Here is a 25,415-nt window from a genome sequence, read left to right as displayed (position 1 = left end):
ACCCCCTTTTCACTCCCCCTTCAAGAGCCGTTCATGCTGAAAGACCAGCCAGGGATGAAAATGGAGGAGCAAAACCAAGGAGGCCCCAAGAACATGGAGGGATCGGAGAGGGCCAGGAAGGGCCCTCAGGTCAGCCAGAGGGGCTGCATCCGAGAATTCCTGCAAAGAATGCCGGTGCAGCAGATCAAGGAGGAAGCTGGGGAAGGCCTCCTTCAGCGCTGGGAAGTCCAGTGGCAGGAGTTCCTCAAGACCATGGAGTCCTCTCACACAGGCTGGGGGGTCCCACAGTCACCAGAGGAACCCACCCCCTGGGACGACGCCAAGGCCTTCCTGGCCTCCTTCGAGCAAGTGGCCGTAGCCTGTCGGTGGCCCAAAGAAGAATGGGCGGCCCATCTCCTGCCGGCCCTCAGCGGGGAAGCCAAGCAGGCTTATAGCAGGCTGGATTCCCGAGACAGAGAGGATTATGGGAAAGTGAAAGTGGCCATCTTGCGAGGGGACGCCATGAGCCGGGAGAAGAGCCGCCAGCACTTCCGGCATTTCTGCTACCAGGAGGCCGAGGGGCCCCGAGGGACGTATAGTCGGCTCCAGGAGCTTTGCCGTCGGTGGCTGAAGGTTGAGAGGCATTCCAAAGAGCAGATCATAGAGTTTTTGATCCTAGAGCAGTTCCTGATTGTCCTACCACCAGAGGTCCAGAACTGGGTGAGGGAACGTGGGCCGGAGACCTGCTCTCAGGCGGTGGCCCTGGCCGAGGAGTTCTTACAGAGGCAACGAGAGGCTGAGCAGCAGCAACTGCAGGTGAGATGTCTCAGAGGGTCGTTATCCTGAAAGGCTCCCCTCTGTTTTGGAAAGGGCAGTTGCAGATTTAGGGATGCTGTGACCATCTTCCCCATTTTATCTCCTCAGATTAGTCATTTCCAGATAGCGTGTTGGGGCAGTCTTTTGTGCTAGGAGGGGCAACATTTGCTCACACAAAGGAGGCTGCCTGATGTATTTCTGTATGCTCCACTGCTCTGGTTTGCTTCCTCCCCAAGATTGAACGTGAGGAATCTTACTGTGATCGCATTGGGGATGGGAATATAGTGATCAGTCCCTTCTGCAGGGGCAAAGTAGAAATGCTCTGACAGAGAGGAGGGTGCCTGTTAGGCCCCTGCATGTGTTGTTTTCATGAATGTCTTCCGTTTAGGAAGGGCACTTACAAATAGACTGATGTAGGCTCCACTAAGGGCCAGTAACCCTTCCCATTCTTGAAAGATTCATTTTGAGTCAGGTTAGAACTTTTGAACCTGTTTTCAGACATCTCTTTTGATTTTATTTGGTTGAAGTATTTGTATTTTGCTACACAGTCCCTCAAGCTTCTGGGCTGGCAGATCCCATTTATAAAATCCAACAGCTGGTCTTTTCATTCCCCCCTCCCTTAAATGTGCGAACAGACACAATATGTAGATAGATCCAAGTGGGCAGCCATATTGGTCTGAAGCAGTTGAACAAAACAGGAGTCAAGCTGCACCTTTACGACCAACCGAGTTTTATTCAGAACATAAGCTTTCGTGTGAGCACACGAAAGCGTACGTTCTGAATAAAACTTGGTTGGTCGTAAAGGTGCAGCTTGACTCCTGCTTTGTTCAGACACAATATGGGCAGTTGTAGAAGAACATGTGTGCTGTTCCGAAAACATCTTCCCTCTTGGAGCAGTGGGAGAAATCCTCAGAACTGGTCATTTGACAGCACTGAGTAGGCCTCCAAATGTGACTGCAAGCCAACAAATGTAAACTTATAGCAACCCCATAGGGTTGGTGAATCACCAGGACCTATTGACAGCCAGCTTGGTGTAGTGGTTAAGTGTGCAGACTCTTATCTGGGAGAACCAGGTTTGATTCCCCACTCCTCCACTTGCAGCTGCTAGAATGGCCTTGAGTCAGCCATAGCTCTTGCAGAGTTGTCCTTGAAAGGGTAGCTTCTGGAAGAGCTCTCTCAGCCCCACTTACCTCACAGGGTGTCTGTTGTGGGGGAGGAAGGTAAAGGAGATTGTGAGCCACTATGAAACTCTGAAATTCAGAGTGGAGGGTGGGATATAAATCCAATATCTTCTTCTGTTGCAGAGTAAATTATTAGAAAGCTATGCCTTCTCCCTACAGTTTCCAATGCTGGGAGCCGCCTTGCGCAGAGTCAGACCTTTGGCCCAACTAGCTCAGTTCTTCTACTCTGATTTTAGCTGGCTCTCCAGGCTCTCAGGCAGAAATGGTCCTTTCTGCCACTTGTGACCCGAACTTCTTTAATAGAAATTAGTGGGGACTGAGCTTCATTTAGGAAGGACCCCATGGCTTAGAAGCAGAGCATCTGCTTTGCATACAGAAGGTCCCATGTTCAGTCTCCAGAATCTGCAGTTGAAAAGAGTATACCAGGGGTCTAATTCAGGTAAGGCAGGTTCACTGAGGGCGGGGTCCATGGCTCCATGGTAGAGCTCCAGCTTGGTTTGCAGAAGGTCCCAGGTTCAATCCCCAGCATCTCCAGTTGGAAGGATGAGATCCAGAAAGCCAGTTTGGTGTAGTGGTTAAGTGTGTGGGCTCTTATCTGGGAGAACTGGGTTTGATTCCCCACTCCTCCACTTGCAGCTGCTGGAATGGCCTTAGGTCAGCCATAGCTCTGGCAGAGGTTGTCCTTGAAAGGGCAGCTTCTGTGAGAATTCTCTCAGCCCCACCTACCTCACAGGGTGTCTGTTGTGAGGGAATAAGATAAAAGGAGGTTGTGAGCCACTCTGAGATTCCAAGTGGAGGGAGGGATATAAATCCAATATCTTCATCTTTGTCAATAAAGGGCTCTCAGGTAGTAGGAGCAGCAGAAGACCTTTCCAGGGACCCACCAGACCAAGCTTAATGAACTTGTGGCAATCACATACATTCTAGCCCTGAAGGAGATCTTTCCTGCCATTTCAGGTAACACCACCGTTTGAAGAGGTGGTTCTGAGGTTCTGTGAGCCAGAACCAGTTCCAGCTGGCCACGCCAACCGGCAGCTACACTGGGAGGCCAAGGAGGAGCCAGGGAGCAGAGACGCAGCTGTGCTGGGTAAGAATTTCATGGGCCTCCAAATTACCAGAGCGGGGCATGTCTTCAGGTATGGTTGCTTTCTGGACAGGCACCTTTCCAGAGCATCAGGGCCACATCTCTAGTCTCCTGGCCGAGAGAAGCAAAGTGAGGAAAACCCCTCCTAAGGGCCTGGAGATGGCTCTATAATTGTCTTCTCTGGACGCTTTAGCTCAGGGATGTCAAACATGTGACCCGAGGGCCAAATCAGGCCCTCAGAGGGCTCCTATCAGGCCCACGAGCAACTCACTGACATCTGCTTCCTTCTCTCTCTCTTGCTTCCTTCTGCATCACAGCTTGCTTTGCCAGACTTTCCCAATCGCACAGGAGCTGCAGAGCAAAGCCTCTATTTTCTTCATTGGCTGGCCAGCACATGAAGCAACTTAAGTACAAAAGATCGCAATGCCCAGCCATTTCTTGTTTTCCCCTGGGCCTTAGGCTCAAAGCATTGACCATGAGATTTCTGCAATGAATGTCAATAAATCAAAAGTAGGTTTGCAACTTACAGACACACACCCGAACAGCCTACTCAGGATTGCTACAGCACAGACATGGTCTCCAGATGTTGATGCAATGATTCAGAGCAAGAGATATCAGTTATCAGAAACTGTTAATTAAATAAAATATTGAAAGGTGTTGATCTTTTAAGCATATTTTATTTTAAGTTTTTTTTAAAAATCTTTAATTGTGTTTGTTTATGTTTTTTATAAAGTTTATATCTCTGCTACCAGGCATTACATTTGATGACACACATGGCCCGGCCCAGCAAGGTCTCATTTATGTCAGATCCGGCTCTCATAGCAAATTAGTTCAACACCCCGATCTAGCTATTTTGTGCTTGAATTATGGCAGCATTCAGTGCATCTTATCTGATGATGAAGAAGAAGAAGAGCGGCTTACAATCTCCTCTTCCTCTCCCCACAAAAAAGACAACCTGTGAGGCAGGTGGGGCTGAGAGAGCTCTGAGGGAGCTGCTCTTGAGAACAGCTCTGAGCGTACTGTGACTGACCCGAGGTCGCCTAGGTGGCTGCATGTGAAAGAGTGGGGAATCAAATCCCTTTCTCCATATTAGAGTCCTCTGCTGTTAACCACTACACCAAACTGGATCTCAGATACACTGCTGAGCATGTTGGAGGTGGTGTCGAGCTGGGCCTGGCAGTACGTCACACTTTTAATACTGGGGGGCTTTATTGTCCATGCCAATGACTTTGGCAATGTTTGCTTGCCTGCTGTTTACTGTGATGGTTTAATGAAAGAAACAAAACAGAGGGTAGCTGTGCTGATCTGCAGTACGAGAACTAGATTTGAGTCACAGTACCTTCTTAGTGGCCAACAAGATTTTTGGGTAGCTTAATACACGCCTTGAAAATCTTGTTGGTCTCTTAGGTGATTCCGAATTGAGCTCTTGTACTGCTGACCGAAAGGATTTATATCCCACCCTTCACTCTGAATCTCAGAGTCTCAGAGCGGCCTACAATCTCCTTTACCTTCCTCCCCCACAACAACAACAACAAGATACTGGATTTATATCCTGCCCTCCACTCCGAATCGCAGAATCTCAGAGCGATTCAGAATCTCCTTTACCTTCTTCCCCCACAACTGTGAGGTGGGTGGGGCTGAGAGAGCTCTCCCAGAAGCTACCCTTTCAAGGACAACTCTGCAAGAGCTACGGCTGACCCAAGGCCATTTCTGCAGCTGCAAGTGAAGTGGAGGAGTGAGGAATCAAACCCAGCTCTCCCAGATAAGAGTCCATTCACTTAACCACTACACCAAACATACACCCTGTGAGGAGTGTGGGGTTGAGAGAGCTCTCCCAGAAGCTGCCTTTGAAACTGTCTAAAAGGATATGTATAGTAGCAAATACCTGTGCACAGAGCTCCCTTTTTCTCTCTCTTTCATCCAGGCACGAAAGGATGGATGAGCCTTGAGGGAGGGGAAGGGTATGCGGCAGAAGATCCAGAGCAATTGCGACTACATGGGACATCAGCATGGAGAGGAGGGGAGAACGTCACCCAGTTCTGCCAGCCAGAAAACACCCCCAGGACTCAGCAGGAAACTCGCCCCGTGCAGGAAGTCGATGCATCTCTTCCATTTGGAGGCTCCTTCCAGGATCTCGAGGAAGATGCATCCCAGCGAAGAGTCCACACCGGTAAGAGACAAACTATCTGCAGTGCTTATAGAAAAAGATTCGGTCAGAGCTCGATCCTCGTTAAACACGAAAGCATTCACATGGGAGAAAAGTCGTTTAAGTGCTCGGACTGCGGGAAACGATTTGGTCAGAAACTGCAGCTGATTGGGCACCGCAAAAGATGCGAAAGTGAGAGGCCCCACAAGTGCACAACCTGCGGGAAAAGGTTTTCTCGCAGCTCATACCTTAACACCCATCAGAGAATCCACACGGGGGAGAGGCCGTACGAATGCTTGCGCTGTGGGAAAAGCTTCAGCCAGAAAGCTAACCTTAATACACACCGTAGAATCCACACAGGTGAAAAGCCCCATGAATGCTCGGTTTGTGGGAAAAGGTTCTCTCGCAATACGTGCCTTAATAGACACCAGAGAATCCACACAGCACGCTAGCATATATGGATGCTTGGACTTCTTGGGGGAATGAGAGTTTTAGGGGAAGATTGGTATTGCTTATGGGGAATTAGCTTGGGATAAATTTCGGTCAGAATGGTGTTTATTTTAGACATTGTACAATGCAGGAACTACATCCTGTCTCCTCTATTCCAACAATAACTGCTAACACAATAAAGAATGTTCTTCATTTCCTCCATGGCTATTTTGCTTTTTTAAGAACCTTTTGGGGGAGGGAATGGGGCGATGGTGCTTTCAAGGATAACCTTGTCCATTATTTGCTGAAAGCCCAAATTCACTCGAAGCAAAACCTACATTGAGAAAAACTGAAATTCACAACCCCTGCGTACAGATGTACATTAAAAAGAGGCTCATGGCATCATGGATTTATATACATTAGTCAGCAATTCTTCTGTAGCTCCTTGTATCCTGCCTTTCCAAAGCAGTTCACAATGCTAAAACACTAAATAAAAAATGTCAACACTGTGAAATCAGCAGCACATAAATCCACAACCGTCAGCACCATTAAACGTCAAAAACCTAACAGGGAAGAGTTTTTACCTATCCCCAAAAAGAAGCCAATGAATGAGGCAGGCAGGCTTCTTCAAGAAGTGAATTCCATAGGAGTGCTTTCCATCCTGGGGGCAGACAATTCCAGGGGACTTTGGAGTTCTTCCTTGTCGCTGGGAATCCATATGCACAATTATTATTATTATTATTTTCTTATTCTGTATTTTCTCAGTCAACAATTAGTATAGTACAGCTACTGTTGTGAGGGGATGGTCAATGAAATTTTTTAATGTTACCAAGGGGTCCCCATACTCAAAAATGTTGAGAGCCACTGTTCTAGAGTATAGCACCTGTCAACAAAAAGGTGAATCCTGTTGGTGAATGGTTACCCAACGTTCATGCAAGAAAGTACCTGAGCGAGTCCTCATTAGGGTTGCTGGCACCTTCCCGGAACCCCTGGATATGTTGGGGGCAGGGCATAGGGGAAAAAACATCATGTAAGGCAGCAACATCACTTACAGGTGAACATCTGGAAATTGTGTCTCTGTGTCAAGTGGCACTCTGCAAATTTTCCCAGGCTCTATGGTAAATTGTGTTGAGTGACACTCTAGGCACCCTCCCATCTCTATGATAAATACCATAGAGATGGGAGGGTGCCTAGAGTGTCACTCAACACAATGCCATCTTCTCAGCCATTCCATTGAATGTGGGCAGGGACAGGGAATACAGCTGGGAGTTTGGGCACTATAAGCAAGCAACAAGCATCCTTTTCCTCATTGGTAGATTTACACCAGCAGAAAGGGCTCATATGAGAGGAGGCTTTCTCTAATAGTGCTTTGACAGGGTCCTCAACCTTTTTGAATCTGTGGGCACATTTGGAATTCCGACAGCCATTTTGTGGCAGCCACTTTGTTGCACAGCAGGTGCAGCAACTAAGTGGCTGCTGCAGGAGGTGGAGCCAGCCACAACACAATTACGACAGCTTAACTCCGTTCATGCAGAGCAGATCCTTGTACTGCAATTGCAGCTGCTACCCAAGCAACATTTTAAAACATCTGCACAGCCAGTCAGGTCTCTAGTAGCCAATCAAAAGCCTTGCAGGCCAAAAACCCTACCTGACTCCACCCACTTCCTAAAAACACTTGGCGGGTACCAGGAAAAGTGTCAGCAGGCACCATGGCATCCATTGGCACCACACTGAGGACCCCTGCAGGAGCGTATCAGTGAATCCAACACACGCTGGCTGGTGCTTCATTGCTACCAAGTCCTTCTCTCAGTCTCCCTCTGTTGGTGACTGAGGTGTCTAAACAGGTGATTTACTCATGGGGCACCTGATTTCCCAGCACGAAAAGTGTTATAGTCAGCCCCTTTGAACCTCTTTTTACTGTATTCCTGCATTCGTCCAAAGTTATGCAAAGCGAGCAAACGTGCAAGAGTTCCCTTACTATTGAACTCATCCTGCACAGTTTTAGTTTGGTTTTTTTTTGTCATGTATTCTGGGTTTGCTGGTCACAGCAAGAAGCTCTGGAGGACACAGAAGACACACACACCCCAGCCACCAGGAACCTAATGCACTGCCTTTTCTGGCTTCTGTATTTCATAGAGTCATAGAGTTGGAAGGAAATTCACAATACCTCCCCCTAAATTCACAGGATCCGCATTGCTGTCAGATGGCCATCTAGCCTCTGTTTTAAAACCTCCAAGGAAGGAGAGCCCACTACCTCCCCAGGAAGCAGGCTTGTAGCTACAGGGGAGGCCAGGCCACTCCATTCAACTCCCCCTCCCATCTGTATGGCCCCTCCATTGGAGGGCCTTCAATTTTCCCCCTTTGCTCACCGCCAGTTGCCTCTGCTCTGAACAAGTGCAGCATTGCTACTGTCCTCGCTAGCTGATAAGACGTTTCAGTCAGCCTTCTTCATGGAAGAATTGGTAAGCAGTCTGTTAAAGCTGCAGTACTGCCGTCCTAAACTCTGCTCATGACCTGAGTTCAATCCCTGGTGGAAGCTGGGTTTTCAGGTAGCTGGCTCAAGATTGACTCAGCCTTTCATCCTTCCGAGGTCAGTAAAATGAGTCCCCAGCTTGCTGGGGGGAAAGTGTAGATGACTGGGGCAGGCAATGGCAAACCACCCTGTAAAAAGTCTGCCGTGAAAACATTGTGAAAGGAACATCGCCCCAGAGTCGGAAACGACTGGTGCTTGCACAGGGGACCTTTCCTTTTCCTGCAAATTCAACAGTTTCCACACCACTTCTAGAGGTTCACACACATGCCAAGTACAATCCTTCCACAATGAAGAAAAACTAGCGAGTATGTCGGAGGCTTTTTTGGGGTGTCCAGCAGAAGATTGCAGATTTTCCACAATTATTATATGAGAGAGGATTCTGCACAAGCACTTGATTGGAGTGGATAAGTTCTTACTATATGGGTCGCTTGAATTTCGTATGGAATGAATTTTTGTATAAATTAGGAATCTTGTATGCCTATGTCTTTAAGAAGTCTTTAGTCATCTATCCACGGTTTGTATCTGTTCTTTGGGTTCTTGGGAGAGGGCATCCTCACTTACCCAGAAACCTTGAGGGTCTAACTATGTGACAACGTGGGGTAACAATCCCACAGCATATTTCGGTTCATACAGGAGCTCTCACACCAGTGGAAACACAAGAAAACAATTGCCCATAGTAGCCCTTGCGCAAAGTCAACTTGACTGAATCCCGTCTTGCATTTTCCGCTTGTGCAAAATGTCGTGCAAGGTGATGTAGTCCAGCAATCACCCAGCTTTGGTCAGATCATATCATATCCCAATTGGAAACAGGTTAGGGTTGCCAAGTCTTAATTCAAGAAATATTTAGGGGTGGAGCCAGGAGACATTGGGGGTGGAGCCAGGAGACATTGGGGATGGAGCCAGGAACAAGGGTGTGAGAAACATAATTGAACTCCAAAGGGAGTTCTAGCCATCACATTTAAAGGGACTGCACGCCTTTTAAATACCTCCCCTCCATTGGAAACAATGAAGGATGGGCCACCTTCTTTTGGGACTCACAGAACTGAACCCCTGGTCTAATCTTTTCGAAACTCAGAGAGTGTTTTGGGGAGAGGCAATGGATGCTATGCTGAAAATTCGGTGCCTCTATCTCAAAAAACAGCGCCCTCCCCAGAGCCATAGATACCCATGGATCAATTCTCCATTATACCCTATGGAAATTGGTCTCCATAGGGAACAATGGAGCACCCAGCAGACATTTCGCTCCTCCTCCCTCTTTCTGATGACCCTGAAGCAGGGGGAAGGCCTCCAAAATGGGGGATCCTCTGCCCCCACCTGAGGATTGAGCTAACCACAACCAACAGGTTATAGTGACATCAATAACTAATACAAATCTCACCACCATTTTTGTAACTTATGTACAAAGCACTTGCAATAATTCCATCAAATCTCCAGGAAATTTGTATAAGCTTCTTAGTTATTTTATAACCTGCTGGTTGTGGTTTGCTATAACCTGCTGGTTGTGGTTTGCACCTTCTCTCTGGTTGTGGTTTGCTCAGCTCTCCTATTGTCCCACCTGGGGATTGGCAACCCTAAGGACAACCAACCTGTTCACATCCCTGAGGGCTGAGAGAATCCTGGAGGGGGAGACCTTGCAGGGAGGGGTAACGTTGCCGGGTTCTTCTAGCCCTGCGGTTTCTCACGGGCTCCTAACTTGTCGCTATATATTGGCTGGCCCCTGTGTGGATGATAAAAATGGTGCAACAGTGAGACGGGAGTCTTTACATCCTCAAGAGGGCCCCAACTCTTCAGTAAAACACAGTGTCCATAAATTAAGCAAAAAGGGCGGGGCGGGGTTTTGAAAGCTGGCCTAATGAGGAGTAGGGTTGCCAATCCCCAGGTGAAGGCAGGGGATCCCCTGGTTTGGAGGCCCATACCCTGCTTCAGGATCATCAGAAGCGGTGGGGGAGATGTCTGCTGGACGCTCCATTATTCCCTATGGAGACCAATTCCCATAGGATATAATGGTGAATTGATCTGCGGGTATCTGGGGCTCTGAGAGGGCAGTGTTTTGAGGTAGAGGCACCAAATTTTCAGCATAGCATCTGGTGCCCCTCCTTAAAATATCCTTCAAGTTTTAAAATGATTGGACCAGGGGGTCCAATTTAATGGGCCCCCAAAGAAGGTGCCCCTATCCTTCATTATTTCCAATGGAGCGAAGGCATTTAAAAGGTGTGCGGTGTGCAGTCCCTTTAAATGTGATGACCGGAACTCCCTTTCACATTTAAAGGGACTGCACACCTTTTAAATGCCTTCCCTCCATTGGAAATAATGAACGATAGGGGCACTCTTGCTCCTGGCTCCACCCCCAAAGCCCCCAGATATTTCTTGAATTGGATTTGGCAACCCTAATGAGGAGTGAGCACAATCCAGGGCTCCCAAAACGTGGAAAGCAGCTGAGAGTCAACAATCAATGCCCAGGTAAAAATGGTGGCTGTGGAAGCCTCAGAAAGCAGAGAGAGATTTTGAGATGTGAGGAACATTTGATCTTTCTCCTGCAGTTTCTTTGGGATTCCCATTTGTACCTTGGGGCTTCAGCCTGGATGGTTGCAGAGAGACTCATGGAACTTAGGGGGGTGGGGAGGTAACTGCCCTGAAATGCTTTGTGGATAAGATTCACCTGGTCAGGTCAAAGTCAAGAGCTGCCGGAGAGGAGGGGTGTGGGTTGAAGTAGATTCCGCCCCAAGGGCAAACTGATGCCACGTACATCCATCTCCCTGTTCCTTCCGCTTGCAGGTAGTCCCATATTCAGCCACTGGCATCTCTGGTTAAAGATACCCTGAGAAGCAAGATCTTGGAGAGAGATGCTGGTCTGAATCGATGACATTGATCTCAACATAACACTGGTCCAGTTCTGGCTTCATCTGCACAAGCAACTGACGAACTGATGGAATGGATAACGTACACACAGGAAAAAACCCAGCAGGGACATATTTGCATATTAGGCGACACCAGGGCTTTTTTTTGGAGCAGGAACGCACAGGAACGCAGTTCTGGCTGGCTTGGTGTCAGGGGTGTGGCCTAATATGCAAATGAATCCCCACTTATTTGCATTTAGGTCATTTTTGCTCAGGAACTCATTTGCATATTAGCCTACACCCCCTGACATCACCATTGTTTTGTGCAGGGCTTTTTTTGTAGAAAAAGTCCTGTGCAAAACAATAGCGATGTCGGGGGGGCGGGCATGGCCTGATATGCAAATGAGTTCCTGCTGGGCTTTTTCTACAGAAAAAGTCCTGGACCACATCCTTTGATGTCACTATTGTTTCACATAGGGGTTTTTTTATGGGGGGGGGACCCGCAGAAACTCATTTGTGTATTAGGCCACTAATGTGCATATTAGGCCACTAATTAGGCATACTAAACCTCTGAATCCCAGGGCCAAGAGTCAACAATAGGGGAGAGCCTCGCCTCTCTGCCCTGTTGTTTGCCTTCCAGTGAAACAGGTTGGCTACTGGGTGAGACAGAGTACTGGACTGATCTGGTTCAGCAGGGCTCTTCCGATGTTCTTATGAAGACCTCGGCCTCTATGCCCTGTTCTTGGCTGGCAGGCCACTATCTGAGACAGGATGCTGGATTAGATGGACCACTGGTCTGATCCAGTAGGGCTCCTCTTTTGTTCTTAAGGCTGTGCAAGTTAAAGGAATACCAAACAGTATAACTATTAAAAAATATACTCTTAATTTATAATCCCTGGCTGCTTAATTTGATCACTGTTTATTTCTATGACTGGTTACGAAGCAGCAAGGGAAGGGGAAAAATAGGTCAAACACTGCCGGTTTCACTGTACTGCACCATTTCAATACATGGAAAGAAACCCAGGAAACAGGTTTGACCTCACAAACAGCTGAGCAGCCCGTCAAAAAAACTGGCTCTCTGCTTGCAACCAGCAAAGTCCAAGCATCTCACAGCAAACAAACTTAAGAATGTCAGAAGAGTCCTGCTGGAACCAGTCAGGAACCTAGTCCAGCATCCTGTCTCACAAAGCAGCCAGCCAGTTACTCTGGAGGACCAACAATAGGTTACAGACAGGGCCGGCCCCTGTAGGTAGGCAAACTAGGCAATTGCCTAGGGTACTGACCTTCTGGGAACGCCAAATTGGTTACAGAGGCTGAGGCCTTTCCCTTATGTTGCCTCCTGACACTGGGATTCAAGGGTTTGCTGCCTATGAATGCAGAGGTTCCTTTATTCACATGACTACCAGGGCTTTTTTTGTAGCAGGAACTCCTTTGCATATTAGGCCACACACCCCTGATGTAGCCAATCCTCCTGGAGCTTACAGTAGGCACTGTACTAAAAGCCGTGTAAGCTCTTACAGGATTGGCTACATCAGGGGTATGTGGCCTAATATGCAAAGAAGTTCCTGCTACAAAAAAAGCCCTAGTGACTACTAGCCACTGTAAGAGATATCCTTCATGAAACTGTCTTATCTCCTTTTCAACTTGTGATTAACTAACAGGTTACAAACCCGAGTTTGAAATCTTGGTTTCTTTTATTACTATTCTGACAGATGTTTGGAACGCTAGTGGGAATGACAGGAGGATCAACCTCCAGGAAATCTCGGACCAAGCAGAATCACCAAGAGGAGCAAAAGAAAACCTTTCCCAGGGCCAACAACTGGTTGAATCCTCTAAGATTCTTCACGGGCCAAAGATGCCTCAAGAAAACCAGCTAAGAAACATCGCAGGTAAATCCACTTTTTGTGGGATGCGCAAGGAAATCCTTGATGACACGTCACTACTACCTAAACCCAAGACTTTCCCTGTGATGGGAACAGCTTTAAAGCAGAACTCAGAGGGAGAGACACCCTACCAGTGTGCTGAGTGCGGCAAATGCTTTGGGCGCAAGAAACACCTGAATGTACACCAGAAAACCCACATCGGGAACACCCTCTATGACTGTTCGGCCTGCGAGAAAAGGTTTGCTTGGATATCGGACCTCACCCGCCATCAGAGAATCCACACGGGGGAGAAGCCCTACGCCTGTCCGTTGTGCGGCCGACAGTTCAGTTCCCATTCCAGCCTTATTAACCACAGGAAAACCCATGGAGGGGAGAGGCCGTTCCAGTGCCCAGACTGTGGGAAAAGATTTGTGTGCAAATCGCATCTCACGAGGCATCAGAGGGTCCATCTTGATAGGAAATCGTATGCCTGTAGCGAATGCGGCAAAAGCTTCTGTCAGATCTCGCTTCTTATCCTCCATAAAAGCACGCATGCTGAAGAGAAGCTCCTGTCGCAGCCCCTAGAGACGCTGGACTTTCAACTCGAATCTCAGTAATGTGTGGAGGTGGTGTCGATTGCCTTGTTCTCCTCTTAACTGGTTGCAATTTTTTTGTGAGAACTATGGTACCTTCCTCTTCAGGACCAAACTATATGTTTCGTTTTTTAAAGAGCTGGGTCCAGATCCCCCTTAACCCACCTGGGTTCTCCTCAGCCACGCAACAGATGCAAGGAATGGCTTTTAAAGAATAAAGAGGAGGAGGAAGGACTCCTGCCTCTTCCCCAGCTACTCCCCCCCCAAAAAAAAATTGGGAGTCATTTCCCCATGGCTTATTTTGTAGCAGGAACTCCCTTGCATATTAGGCCACACACCCCTGAAGTAGCCAATCCTCCAAGAGCTTACAGGGCCTACTGTAAACTCTTGGAGGATTAGCTACATTGAGGGAGTGGCCTAATATGCAAAGGAGTTCCTGCTGCCAAAAAAAGCGCCCTGCTTTCCCCCATTTTTGTTGCCTCACCTGCATAGAATATTCTGTTTGGAGAAGCAAAAATGAGAAAATTACTCCCCCCTCCCAGCACTCTTTCAGCCTGGGAGAACACCTGGGGGGGGGGGAATCCACAACCCCTCCATCCCCCTTAGCAGTGTTTCAAGCCATCTGGGCTATTTTTTTTTTTAAAAAGCCATCACCCAAATCTAGTGTTTGGATGTGGAGAAGCTGAGTTGGGTCCAGGAAATCTGGAGAACCTCAACCTGACTCTAAAAAACCCCCCAAATGCATAGTTTTTTCCTCGCAGGGTAAGATCTCTACAGAATCTTTGTTTGTTCTTATTCCCCTTTGTCCTATGGATTGTTTGCTCATCCTGCATATCTTTGCGCCACTTACCTGTTTTATGCCTTCATCTCTCAATTCTATCCTTCAGAGGCAAAATTTCATTTGTTCTGGTTTCAGCGCCAGCCTGGTTTTATGTCCCTGCATATCCTGGTGTTGCTTGCTGCTTTCATACCTTCCTCTCTTCAGACTCTTATTTTGAGGTTAGGAGCAGAGCTTTTTTTGTAGCAGGACCTCCTTTGCATATTAGGCCACACCCCCTGATGTAGCCAATCCTCCAAGAGCTTACAGGGCTCTTAGTACAGGGCCTACTGTAAGCTCCAGAAGGATTGGCTACATTAGGGACGTGTGGCCTAATATGCAAAGGAGTTCCTGCTACAAAAAAAAAAAGGGAGGGAAGCCATGGTTAGGAGTATTGTGAAATGTTGTACAGTTGTCTCTGACACTGTGTAAATTTAGTCCAGTTAAAAATGTTAGACTTGAAAAGTGAATGGTAAGTTCTTTGGGAGGGGGATCTGGCCTTTTAGTTTATGACCCTTTGGACAGCGCTGTGAAAAAGGGATGATTCTGTGCAAATCAACTCTATAATAATAATAAATTCCAAGTTGCTTTTTTATTTGTTTGCTCATGGGCACTTAATGAAATTAACACGTGGAATTCTCTGCCATAAGAAGTGGTGGCTGCTAGAAGTGCAGGCACTTTTAAGTGGGGATTGGAGAAACATATGGAGCAGAGGCTCACAAGGTATGGATAGAACACTCTGTCTGGGGCAGTGATGCTCTGTCTTCTTGGTGCTGGGCGGGGGCAACAGTGGGAGGGCTTTTGTAGCCTGGCACTGCTGGTGGACCTCCTGATGGCACCTGGGTTTTGGCCACTGTGTGACACAGAACGTTGAACTGGACGGGCCATTGGCCTGATCCAACATGGCTTCTTTTCTGTTATTGTGATTCTGAGACCAGAAGCCCAGTGGAGAAAACACAGCTGGGAAAAGGATTTCTGGAATATTTTTTTTAAGTGTGGGAGATGACTCCAGCTTTCTTTATAGAGCTGCAAGACCAAGCGGACACAACCTATGCTTTCAAAAAAATTATTTACAGAATTACCTGAATTACCCAGGGCAAAACTCAGAAGAGATTCAATCAAACAACAAAGCTTTATACCTGCTTGTCTATACAGCCTCGCTCCTCCTGTATCATCTTGATGCAAACTAACAACTAAAGTAATGTGTCACTTGGTGAGTCACAGTTCTGCAGAGCTGCTGTAAAGCACAATGTATGGGTAATTAGAAAATGGGAACAGTTTAGAAATCCCTCTACCACAAATGTCTCCGCTTCTAGCATTCTGTCAGCCAGGGTCCCCATTGTGGTACCCACAAACACCTTTCCTGGCCATAGGGTGTTAAGAGTTGTTCTTTACTCTTAAATGATTGGAGGACAAAATTGCCTCGTGCCGCCACGCCATGGGCCTGATCAAAACGCTGATTAAAAGGTTAAACCGCTTGGGGCTCTTTAGCTTGGAGAAACGTGGACTGTAGGGTGACATGATAGAGGTTTACAAGATTATGCATGGGACAGAGAAGGTAGAGAAGGAAGTACTTTTCTCCCTTTCTCACAATATGAGAATTTGTGGGCATTCCATGAAATTGCTGAGCAGTCAGGTTAGAACTGATAAAAGGAAGTACTTCTACACTCAAAGGGTGATTAACATGTGGAATTCACTGCCACAGGAGGTGGTGGCGGCTACAAGCATAGCCAGCTTCAAGAGCGGATTGGATAAGCATATGGAGCAGAGGTCCATCAGTGGCTATTAGCCACAGCTTATTGTTGGAACTCTGTTTGGTGTAGTGGTTAAGTGTGTGGACTCTTATCTGGGAGAACCGGGTTTGATTCCCCACTCCTCCACTTGTACCTGCTGGCATGGCCTTGGGTCAGCCATAGCTCTGGCAGAGGTTGTCCTTGAAAGGGCAGCTGCTGTGAGAGTCCTCTCAGCCCCACCCACCTCACAGGGTGTCTGTTGTGGGGGAGGGAGATAAAGGAGATTGTGAGCCGCTCTGAGACTTTGAGTGGAGGGCGGAATATAAATCCACTGTCGTCGTCTTCTGTCTGGGATAGTGATGCTCTGTATTCTTGGTGTTTGTGTGTGTGGGGGGGGGTGCACAGTTAGAGGGCTTCTAGTGTCCTGGCCCCACTGGTGGACCTCCTGATAGCACTTGGGGGTTTTTGGCCACTGTGTGACACAGAGTGTTGAATTGGATGGGCCACTGGCCTGATCCAACATGGCTTTTCTTATGTTATGATTCTTAAAATGGTTAAATTCTCTTCTAAAGCATTGTTGGTGGCCACAGGTAGGTCCAAACATCTAATATGGCCCTGTAACCTAGGGATAAAATAAGCCTTCTTGGGTTTAAAATGGTGAAAGTTGGGCAGTTCTAGCGAATAAATGAGAAAGAAGTGTGGGAAACTTTGTCTGAGATCTGGTGTCTTTACACATCAGTTTCTTAAAGTTTGAGCATCTTGAAGAGGTCTCACTCACACAACTTTCTGATCTTGGATTGTAATAAACTGACTGACTGACACACATACACAAGTGTTAAAAGCCTTGAGTTTAGAAACCCAGGAGGCCATTTGGGTAAAGATAGACCTGAAATAACCCAAGACCAAACCCTACCAGTTTGGTGTAGTGGTTAAGTGCGTGGACTCTTATCTGGGAGAACCGGGTTTGATTCCCCACTCCTCCACTTGCACCTGCTGGAATGGCCTTGGGTCAGCCATAGCTCTGGCAGAGATTGTCCTTGAAAGGGCAGCTGCTGTGAGAGCCCTCTCAGCCCCACCCACCTCACAGGGTGTCTGTTGTGGGGGGAGAAGATATGAGAGATTGTAAGCCGCTCTGAGTCTCTGATTCAGAGAGAAGGGCGGGGTATAAATCTGCAATTCTTCTTCTTCTTCTTCTACCCCCCAATATCTAAGGATATCTAAAAATAACCTGAGACACACACACCCCACACACATATCTTCCTCGGTTTTTACTGCCTGTCACACTCCTTCAGAGTGAGCTCAGGCCTCGTTGGTTGTTTCCCCAACCAAGCTGAACAGAAACAACTTCCCTGAGGTTGCCATGTTGGTTGTTCTTTAGAAAGACAGGTGAAGCAGTCCTGGCTGAAAGGCCTTTTTGCTGACAAAAAAAAAAAAGAATTGCAGATTTATACCCGCCCATCACTCTGAATCAGAGACTCAGAGCAGCTTACAATCTCCTACATCTTCTCCCCCCACGACAGACACCCTGTGAGGTGGCTGGGGCTGAGAGGGCTCTCACAGCAGCTTCCCTTTCAAGGACAACCTCTGCCAGAGCTATGGCTGACCCAAGGCCATTCCAGCAGCTGCAGGTGAACGAGTGGGGAATCAAACCCAGTTCCCCCAGATAAGAGTCTGCACACTTAACCACTACACCAAATTCCCTGAATTACCATTAATGTTAGGGATTCAGGTTGGTTTTATAAACAAACCTTGACTGACTTCTAAGGATTATTTTAAGTGTGAAGTTGTCAAATGTTTCTTGCTGTGGTCTGGGAAATGCCCCAGGCCTGGACATCTGAGGAAAGGCAGCTTGTCTTTCTTTCCTAAAAAGCCATTATGATTTCTTGGGTTTGAGTACCCTTCCTCAGATACAAGTGGGACAGTAGTCCGCCACAAAAGCTGTCACTGGGGCAAAAGAATAAAATAACTAAGATGCATTGCTGCCATTTCCCTGGGTAGACAAAATGGCCTTGGATGCAGATGATTGCTCTCGCCTACGGACAGTGCAACAGCCAATGGGATGAGGATGCAGATTTAATCAAAGTCACTCTGGGACTCCCACTTATTTTGGCAGCATCAGACTGATGCAGCACACCTCTTCTGGAATTTGAAAACCATTGTGGTCTTAAAAGAAGGCTGCCACAGGTTCAAAATCTCCCTTTGCAACTAGTGTGCCAAATAACAGGAGTATATCATCTACAATCAAGTGTTCCCTCTAAGCTGTTAGTGTGAGCTAGCTCAACTTTTTTTAGCCCCTGGCACACACATTTTTGTCTTACCTCAGGAAAAATGGCCCCAGAACAAACTAACTAATGCAGCAGTTTTAACGCCAGTTGCTCACAAAGTAGAATTTTTGCTCACGATTCCACAGCTTAGAGTATTGCCTGCAATCCCTGTCTCTCCTGTCCTTCTCCCTTCCCTGACTCTGCTTTCTGTCAAAATGCAGATTGTTTCCACGTTCTGTCAACATATGGATTGTTTGCTGCATTATCCTGTGAAGTGTGACCCTCTTCCAGGGTCCGAAATAACAAAACTGGAGCCTGATAACCATACTGGAAGATTTTGATCTGAGGTACCTAAGAAGAAAGTGGAAAATCTCCACCTCAAATAAGAGGCCATCTTATTTTATTGACTTGTGGCAGCTCTTGCCATTGATCATTCCTGGAGATCCTTTGAAGTGGAGATGCCAGGGATTGAATGTGGGACATTTGACACACTGAGCACAGGTGAACACACAGATGAAGCTGCCTTATGCTGAATCAGACCCTTGGTCCATTAAGGACAGTATTGTTTACATGGACTGGCAGCAGCTCTCCAGGTTCTCAGGCTGAGGTCCTTCACATCATCTCCTACCTGAGCCTTTGGGGATGTTGAGGATTGAACCTGGAACCTTCTGCATGGAAAGCAGAAGTTCTTCCACTGAGCCACGGCCCTTCCCCTTAGGCCTACCACTAAGCCATGGGTCCTCCCCCCCCCCCTTAATGAACCTGGCTTTCATTGATGGACTGGTGGTATAAGGCAGCTTCATGTGTTCATGACTCCACCTTTCTACAGATCCAGAGTTCTTTCTCTACTGTGTATGGTTTCTGCTTTTTTAGTGGCAACTGCTCCTGCACCTGTAAAAGCAGCTGATCTGCTTTTAATCACCCAAAGGGTGATTAACACATGGTATTCACTGCCACAGGAGGTGGTGGCAGCTACATGCATAGATGGCTTCAAGAGGGGATTGGATAAACAAATGGAGCAGAGGTCCATCAGTAGCTATTAGCCACAGGGTATAGATGGAACTCTCTTTCTGAGGCAGTGATGCTCTGTATTCTTGGTGCTTGGGGAGGCAACAGTGGGAGGGCTTCTAGTATCCTGGCTCCACTAGTGGACCTCCTGATGGCATCTTTGAGTTTTTTTGCCACTGTGTGACAGAGTGTTGGACTGGATGGGCCACTGGCCTGATCCAACATGACTTCTCTTATGCTCATGCTGCCTCCCAGGTTCAATCCCCAATGTCTCATCTTTAAGGGCCTCAGATAACACAGGCTGGTGGAGGTTACTTTTCTCAGGCAGAGAAGACAAATTGACTGAGATGGTCCAACAGGCATATATGTCAGAACCAATAATCCCTCTAAACTGTGGAGTCTTGTGAGCAAAACCTCTACTTTGTGAGCTACTTGCATTTAAGCTGTGAGCTACTGCATAAATTAGCTTGCTCTGAGGCCATTTTTCCTGAGCTAAGACAAAAAAAGGTGTGAGCTGGAGGCTAAAATACTGTGAACTAGCTCACACTAACTCAACTTAGAAGGAACACTGGTCAGAACACCTGAACCGTACTGATATACTTAAATACACACACTCACACACCAGTGAAATGCAATTTTTTTATTTCAGCATGGAAAAAACCCCCAGATTTCCTTCCATTAGAGGGCACCTGTATCAACAGAAAAGAAAAGTCTTCCCTGTTTGCTAGAACACCGTCTGTTAACAGCTTATTGAATTGAAGGAGCTGCACATTTTGCAGCATGTATTAAGAACAAAAAAAGATGGAACAGGGGCAAGGCGACAAGCGCAGTTTCTGGGTGAACTGATGCCACCAAGAGGGTGCAAATTCCTTTGATTTAAATGTGGGCTTTCCCAGGATGGAAAACCCACTTGTGTAGATGGCCACAAGCCTTGGTTCAATTGCTTGCTCGGCCTCACCAGCATATTTGAAAATGGACACAGAACAGCCAAAGTAGGGCCTCTTTTAGGCCCGCTATATGCTCAAGCTTCACAGAACTTTGACGGTGTTTTCAAGGTCTGGACATCAAGTGCTTCACTGTCCTGTGAGCAGATAAAAAGGGATGTTGATTTCAGTCCCAAGATCCATAGGATTTTTAAGGGGACATATGTTGTTTGCTTCTCTCGAAAATTTTTAAAAACCATGTTCTTCTTAACAACATATCCCCGCCTTTGAAGTGCAGACAACCCCTCCCACCCCTTTTTTGATAATAAAGAACAGCCCTGCTAGATCAGACCAGCGGTCCACCTAGTCCAGCAGTCTGTCTCACACAGTGGCCTGATGCTGCCTCTCGGCACTGGTATTCCGAGGCTGACAGCCTTTACCTAAGGAGGTTACCTTTAGTCACCATGACTAGTAGCCACTGACAGAACTCTCCTCAGGGCTTTTTTTTTTTGTAGCAGGAACTCCTTTGCATATTAGGCCACACACCTCTGATGTAGTCAATCCTCCTGGAGCTTACGGTAAGCCCTGTAATAAGAGCCCTGTAAGCTCATGGAGGATTGGCTACATCAGGAGGTGTGTGGCCTAACATGCAAAGGAGTTCCTGCTACAAAAAAAGCCCCGACTCTCCTCCATAACAGGTTGAAAGTTGTTATTATTTTCCTTTGCGGTCCGCCTTTCTCACTGGACTCAAGGCAGATTATCGGTAAGGTAAAAACCGTCAATCAGTAAAGCTCCTATTCTGAAATAACATGGGAAATTTATTCATGGCGGATCCCTCAGCCCCCACTCGACGGCCTTGCTTGTGATCTTCCTGCCTTTTGGTTTGTCCGACCAAAATTACTTAAAACTAATTCTCCCTATGGGCAACTATAAAAAGAGAGAGTGCCTCCCCTCAACTAGGGACCAGTTTATAAATCTGCATAATAGCATGGTAAAATTTTCCAGGCCTGTACCATTTTCACCAAGAGGGAGAAATCCCACCCTTGAACGATCCCTTAGAGGGGAATCAATTAAGCTGCAGCTGGAAAACTACCAGATCAGTGAGAAATGTTCAGCTTAGCCTCCTCCTTTGCAGCCTATTTTTCTGTGAGTAAAGAAGCATGGACACAAGAAGTACTGCTTTCGACAGTGATTAAAATGTGGAATTCGCTGCCAGAGGATGCAGCAACAGCCACTGGAATAAAGAACAGGGAACTAGGTAGATTCATGGAGGATAAGTCTATTGATGGCTGGCAGCCATGGTCACTTAGGGGAGCCTCCATATTTAGAAGCACTAAATCTTTGAGTCCCAGAGCCAGGAGGCAACATCGGGGTCTCTATGCCCTGTTGTTGGCTGTCTAGAGGAACTGGCTGGCTGCTATGTGAGACGATGCTGGGCCAGATGGACTACTGATCCAGTAGGGCTCTTCTTGTGTTCTTAAGATCCAAATAGACTGACCTGCCCCAAGCAAGGGCAATGCCATCAGATCTTGGAAGCTAAGCAGGGTTAGCCCTGGTCAGTCCTCAGCTGGGAGGCCATCAAAGAAATGCAGGGCTGCGATGCAGAAGCAGGCAATGGCAAACCACCTCTGTTTGTCTTATGCAACTTGGAAGAAGTAAGGGAGGGAGGGAGTTCCCGCCCCTCGGGAAGAGGAGCATTCCAAATGCAACCTCCTCCTCCCACTATCAGACTAAAGTGGTACGGTCCAAAGAAAGTTTTACCATGTGATTCTGTCCTGGCACTTGGTTAGTAAAGAAAACAAATGGATTAAAATGCCCATAAAACTTCTTTCTGGCTCCAGCTGACTCATCTTTCTGGGGTCCCCCGTGACACTAAAACAGCCTCAAATCTTTCCTATGGTCAGAACACTGGGACTCCGGCACCTATCAAGAGCTTCAAGAGCAGAAGCCGGGTTTTGCACGTAGGACCGTGACACCGATATTTCTGTTGGAGCAAGAATCTACATAAACCCAGTCTGACAGCCACAATATGACAGCTGGTGATCTAGCTGCCAGGCTAGGTCACAGTGACCTGATCAGCAGACCGGCTTGAGCCGGCAGAAGCCAAGTGATGCAATCTGCTGAGTCAGCACGGCCAGGATTGGCTGCTTGGACTATATATGATCTGTGTGTGCATCACACAGGTCTCTCCCTGTGAGATGGTGGTTAGGCGAAGCACTTTGTCCGTGGAGGTGATATTGTATAGACTGCACAAGAGAGCACTTGTCGTGTATATATGTTAATACACCTTTTGGCCCTAGTTGCACGCGTCGGCCTGATTTTCTTTCCTGAAGCCCTGTGTCGGGCAAGTCATCTCCCTCACTCTGCTACTCCCGCTCCGACAGGGTTATGGGCCCAGCACGCTTCCGCTGCGGGGAGGAGAGAGTTGAGAGTTGAGCTGACTGTGAGTTTGGAAAGAGCCGGAGGCGAGGAACGCCGGTGAAGGACACAGAAGCACCACCGTTCTCTGTTTGAGAGCCAGAGGGACGTCGGCAGCCGGCCGTGAGGAGGAGTCGGCACGATGGCTCAGCAACAGCTTGGAGTAGCCGTTGAGAAGCTCACCTCAGCCAACTACGCGGTGTGGAGCCTGAGAATGCAACACTACCTCAAGCGTGAAGGGCAATGGCTGTTCGTGAGTAACCCCCCTGCTGACTTATCTCCTGCCGAGACTGTGTTATCGGATAAGGCACTGGCCAACATAGTGCTATCTATAGGAGATGACCAGCTGGTTTATGTGCGAGGGAAGGACACTCCCAAGGCTGCCTGGGACGCGTTGAGTGCGGTGCATGTTAGCACCACTGCTGGTTCCCTCATGGCCTTGACAAGGAGGATGTTCCGCACCGTTATGCCGGCTGGAGGGTGTGTGAAAGATCACATCAAACGGCTAACGGACTGTTTCGTTGAGCTGGAGGCAAGAGGCAAGACTGTAGCTCCAGACGACAGAGTGTACATTTTGCTGTCGTCGTTGCCACCTGAGTACACTCCCCTGATAACTTCTCTGGAGACGGTGGACGTAGCGACCCTGACCATGGAATACGTCTGTGCCCACCTGCTTGACTTCCAAGAGAGAATTGCGGCCGTGAGCTGTCCGGGGGTGTCGGCCGGGCAGCGTGCTGTTATCGGTGTGTCCGGGAAGACAGCCAAGAATGAGCCAGCTTTTGCTGCTGGCAGGCGTCCGAAGGTGGAGGAAGTGGAGCCGACTGCGTTTGCAGTCCGTCGCTGCTATGGATGCGGGTCGTCGCAGCACCTGCTCCGAGCTTGCCCTGAGAGGGAGAAGAGGCGGGGGCGTGTGCGGCGAGAGCGGAGGATCGCCAGCCCGTGTGAGGAAGCAACCCGGCTGGTCACGTCTGCAGTAGAGAGCACAGGGTCTGCTTGGATTTTAGACTCCGGGGCAACGAGCCATCTCTGCTGCGAGAAGGAGTTGTTGAAAAACATTGACAGTCCTGAGCATAAGTATGTGAGATTGGCTGATGGGACCACTGCCAATTCTGTTTGCTCAGGCAATGTGGAATTTCCTGCACTGAAATGTATGTTGCAAAATGTGTTGTATGTACCCTCACTGCAGTCTAACCTGTTGAGTGTTAGCACACTGTTTGACCAGGGATACCAGGTGAGATTTGAGAAAACCTGCTGCAAAATCCTGGGAGGTGGGGGAAAGTTGCTTGTGACAGGAAAGAGGGAAGGTAAACTGTATGTGGTCCAGAGTGATTGTGCCCAGGTGGCTCAGGTGTCGAATGAGCCTGTGCACAATAATTGTATACATTTGCTCCATAGGAGACTTGGGCACTGCGGATTTAGGGCGTTAAAGAAAACCCTGGAGCTTGTGCCTAGTTTGAAAGTAAATCCTTGCAAATGTTACTTGGATTGCCAGGTCTGCAAGAAGACCAAAAGCAAGGCGTGTGCTGTTGCTAAAGAAAGCTCAAGGGAAAGCACACGAGCCCTGGAACTAGTCCATTTAGACGTTATTGGCCCATTGCCAAAGAGTCTGTCGGGGAGGAGATACTGCTTGGTGGCCACCGACGACCACACGAGGTACGCGTGGGTTTTCACCATGGTGCATAAGTCTGAGGTGTATAAGACATTCACCAAGTGGGTCAAAGCAGTGGAGAGACAATTAGGGGTTAATCTCCTGGCTGTACAAACCGACAGAGGGGGGGAATTCTTATCTAACCAGATGAAACGTTGGCTGGAGAACAAGGGCATCGCCCACCGTCTGACGAACCCGGCAACGCCCCGGGAAAATGGGCATGGGGCTGTATTGCAGAATGTGATGTATTGCATGTTAGAGGATGCACAACTGCCAATGACCTATTGGGCAGAAACCATACATGCAGCTGTTTTTTTGCAAAATAGGGTTTGGTGTAATACTGTGAAAAATGTGCCTTACAGGTTACTGTTGAACAAGACCCCAGATTTGAGTTCTTTAAAAGTCTTTGGGTCACGGGCTCGGGTTGGCATCCACTCCACGAGTAGCGGGGAGGGGGATGTCCGGGCAGAGAGCCTAATTTTTCTGGGCTACAAGCCAAGGGCCAGGTGTTATCGTTTCTGCAATAGCAAAAGCAAGATAACACTTAGTAAGAGTGCCCAGTTCAATGAAGAAAGCAGCTGGCCAAGGTTGCACTCCTTGCAGAAACAATTTGTCCTGCTGCCAAGTAGCGATAACGATGTTGGAGCGCAGCCCAGAACTCCAGCCCAGGAGGTGGCACCCAGTGGGGCTGGAGAAGGCGAGCCGAATGCTGGCACAGAGCCTGACGAGCAGAGTCAGGAGGCAGAGCCTCAAATGCAGGAACTGGAGGTAAAGTGTGAGAGTCAGGAGGTTCAACACCCAATTACAGGGGCAGAGCAACCAGCCCAGGAGGTGGGAACAGAGCAACCCGAAGAAGACAAAGCTGGTCCAAGCACAGGGCCACGGGTGTCTGCCAGGTCCACCAAAGGCCAACGTCCCGCTAGGTACAAGTGTCCCTATGTCACTCTGACTGTCAATCCAGACCCACCCGGATTTGAGGAAATGTTAAAAGAAAAGGCTAAGAAATGGAAAGCCTGGGTGGCAGAGTGCGAGGCAAGGGAGAAGGAGGCTGAAGCCAAGCGTCTGAAAGAGCTGGCTGAACAGGAACACGATGATGTGTTTTACAATCATGATGAGTTCCTGAACGAATTCCGGAAAGGGTTCC

The 25,415-nt window shown here is 48.0% G+C and overlaps 1 protein-coding gene across 1 annotated transcript; it reads left to right on the top strand.

The window, feature by feature from the left end:
* The first annotated feature begins 7 nt into the window (after window positions 1-7).
* Window positions 8-13,484, top strand: LOC132571869 (zinc finger protein 397-like). The gene is made up of 4 exons (XM_060238659.1): window positions 8-795; window positions 2,934-3,063; window positions 4,985-5,230; window positions 12,718-13,484. The coding sequence occupies exons 1-4, from the start codon at window positions 34-36 to the stop codon at window positions 13,482-13,484; spliced, it is 1,905 nt and encodes a 634-aa protein (XP_060094642.1). The 5' UTR covers window positions 8-33.
* The last annotated feature ends 11,931 nt before the right edge of the window (window positions 13,485-25,415 follow it).

This window comes from Heteronotia binoei, chromosome 5, assembly GCF_032191835.1.
Source record: "Heteronotia binoei isolate CCM8104 ecotype False Entrance Well chromosome 5, APGP_CSIRO_Hbin_v1, whole genome shotgun sequence".
NCBI lineage: Eukaryota > Metazoa > Chordata > Lepidosauria > Squamata > Gekkonidae > Heteronotia > Heteronotia binoei.
The sequence above is the reverse complement of the archived record's forward strand: the minus strand, read 5'-3'. Positions and strand labels throughout refer to the sequence as shown.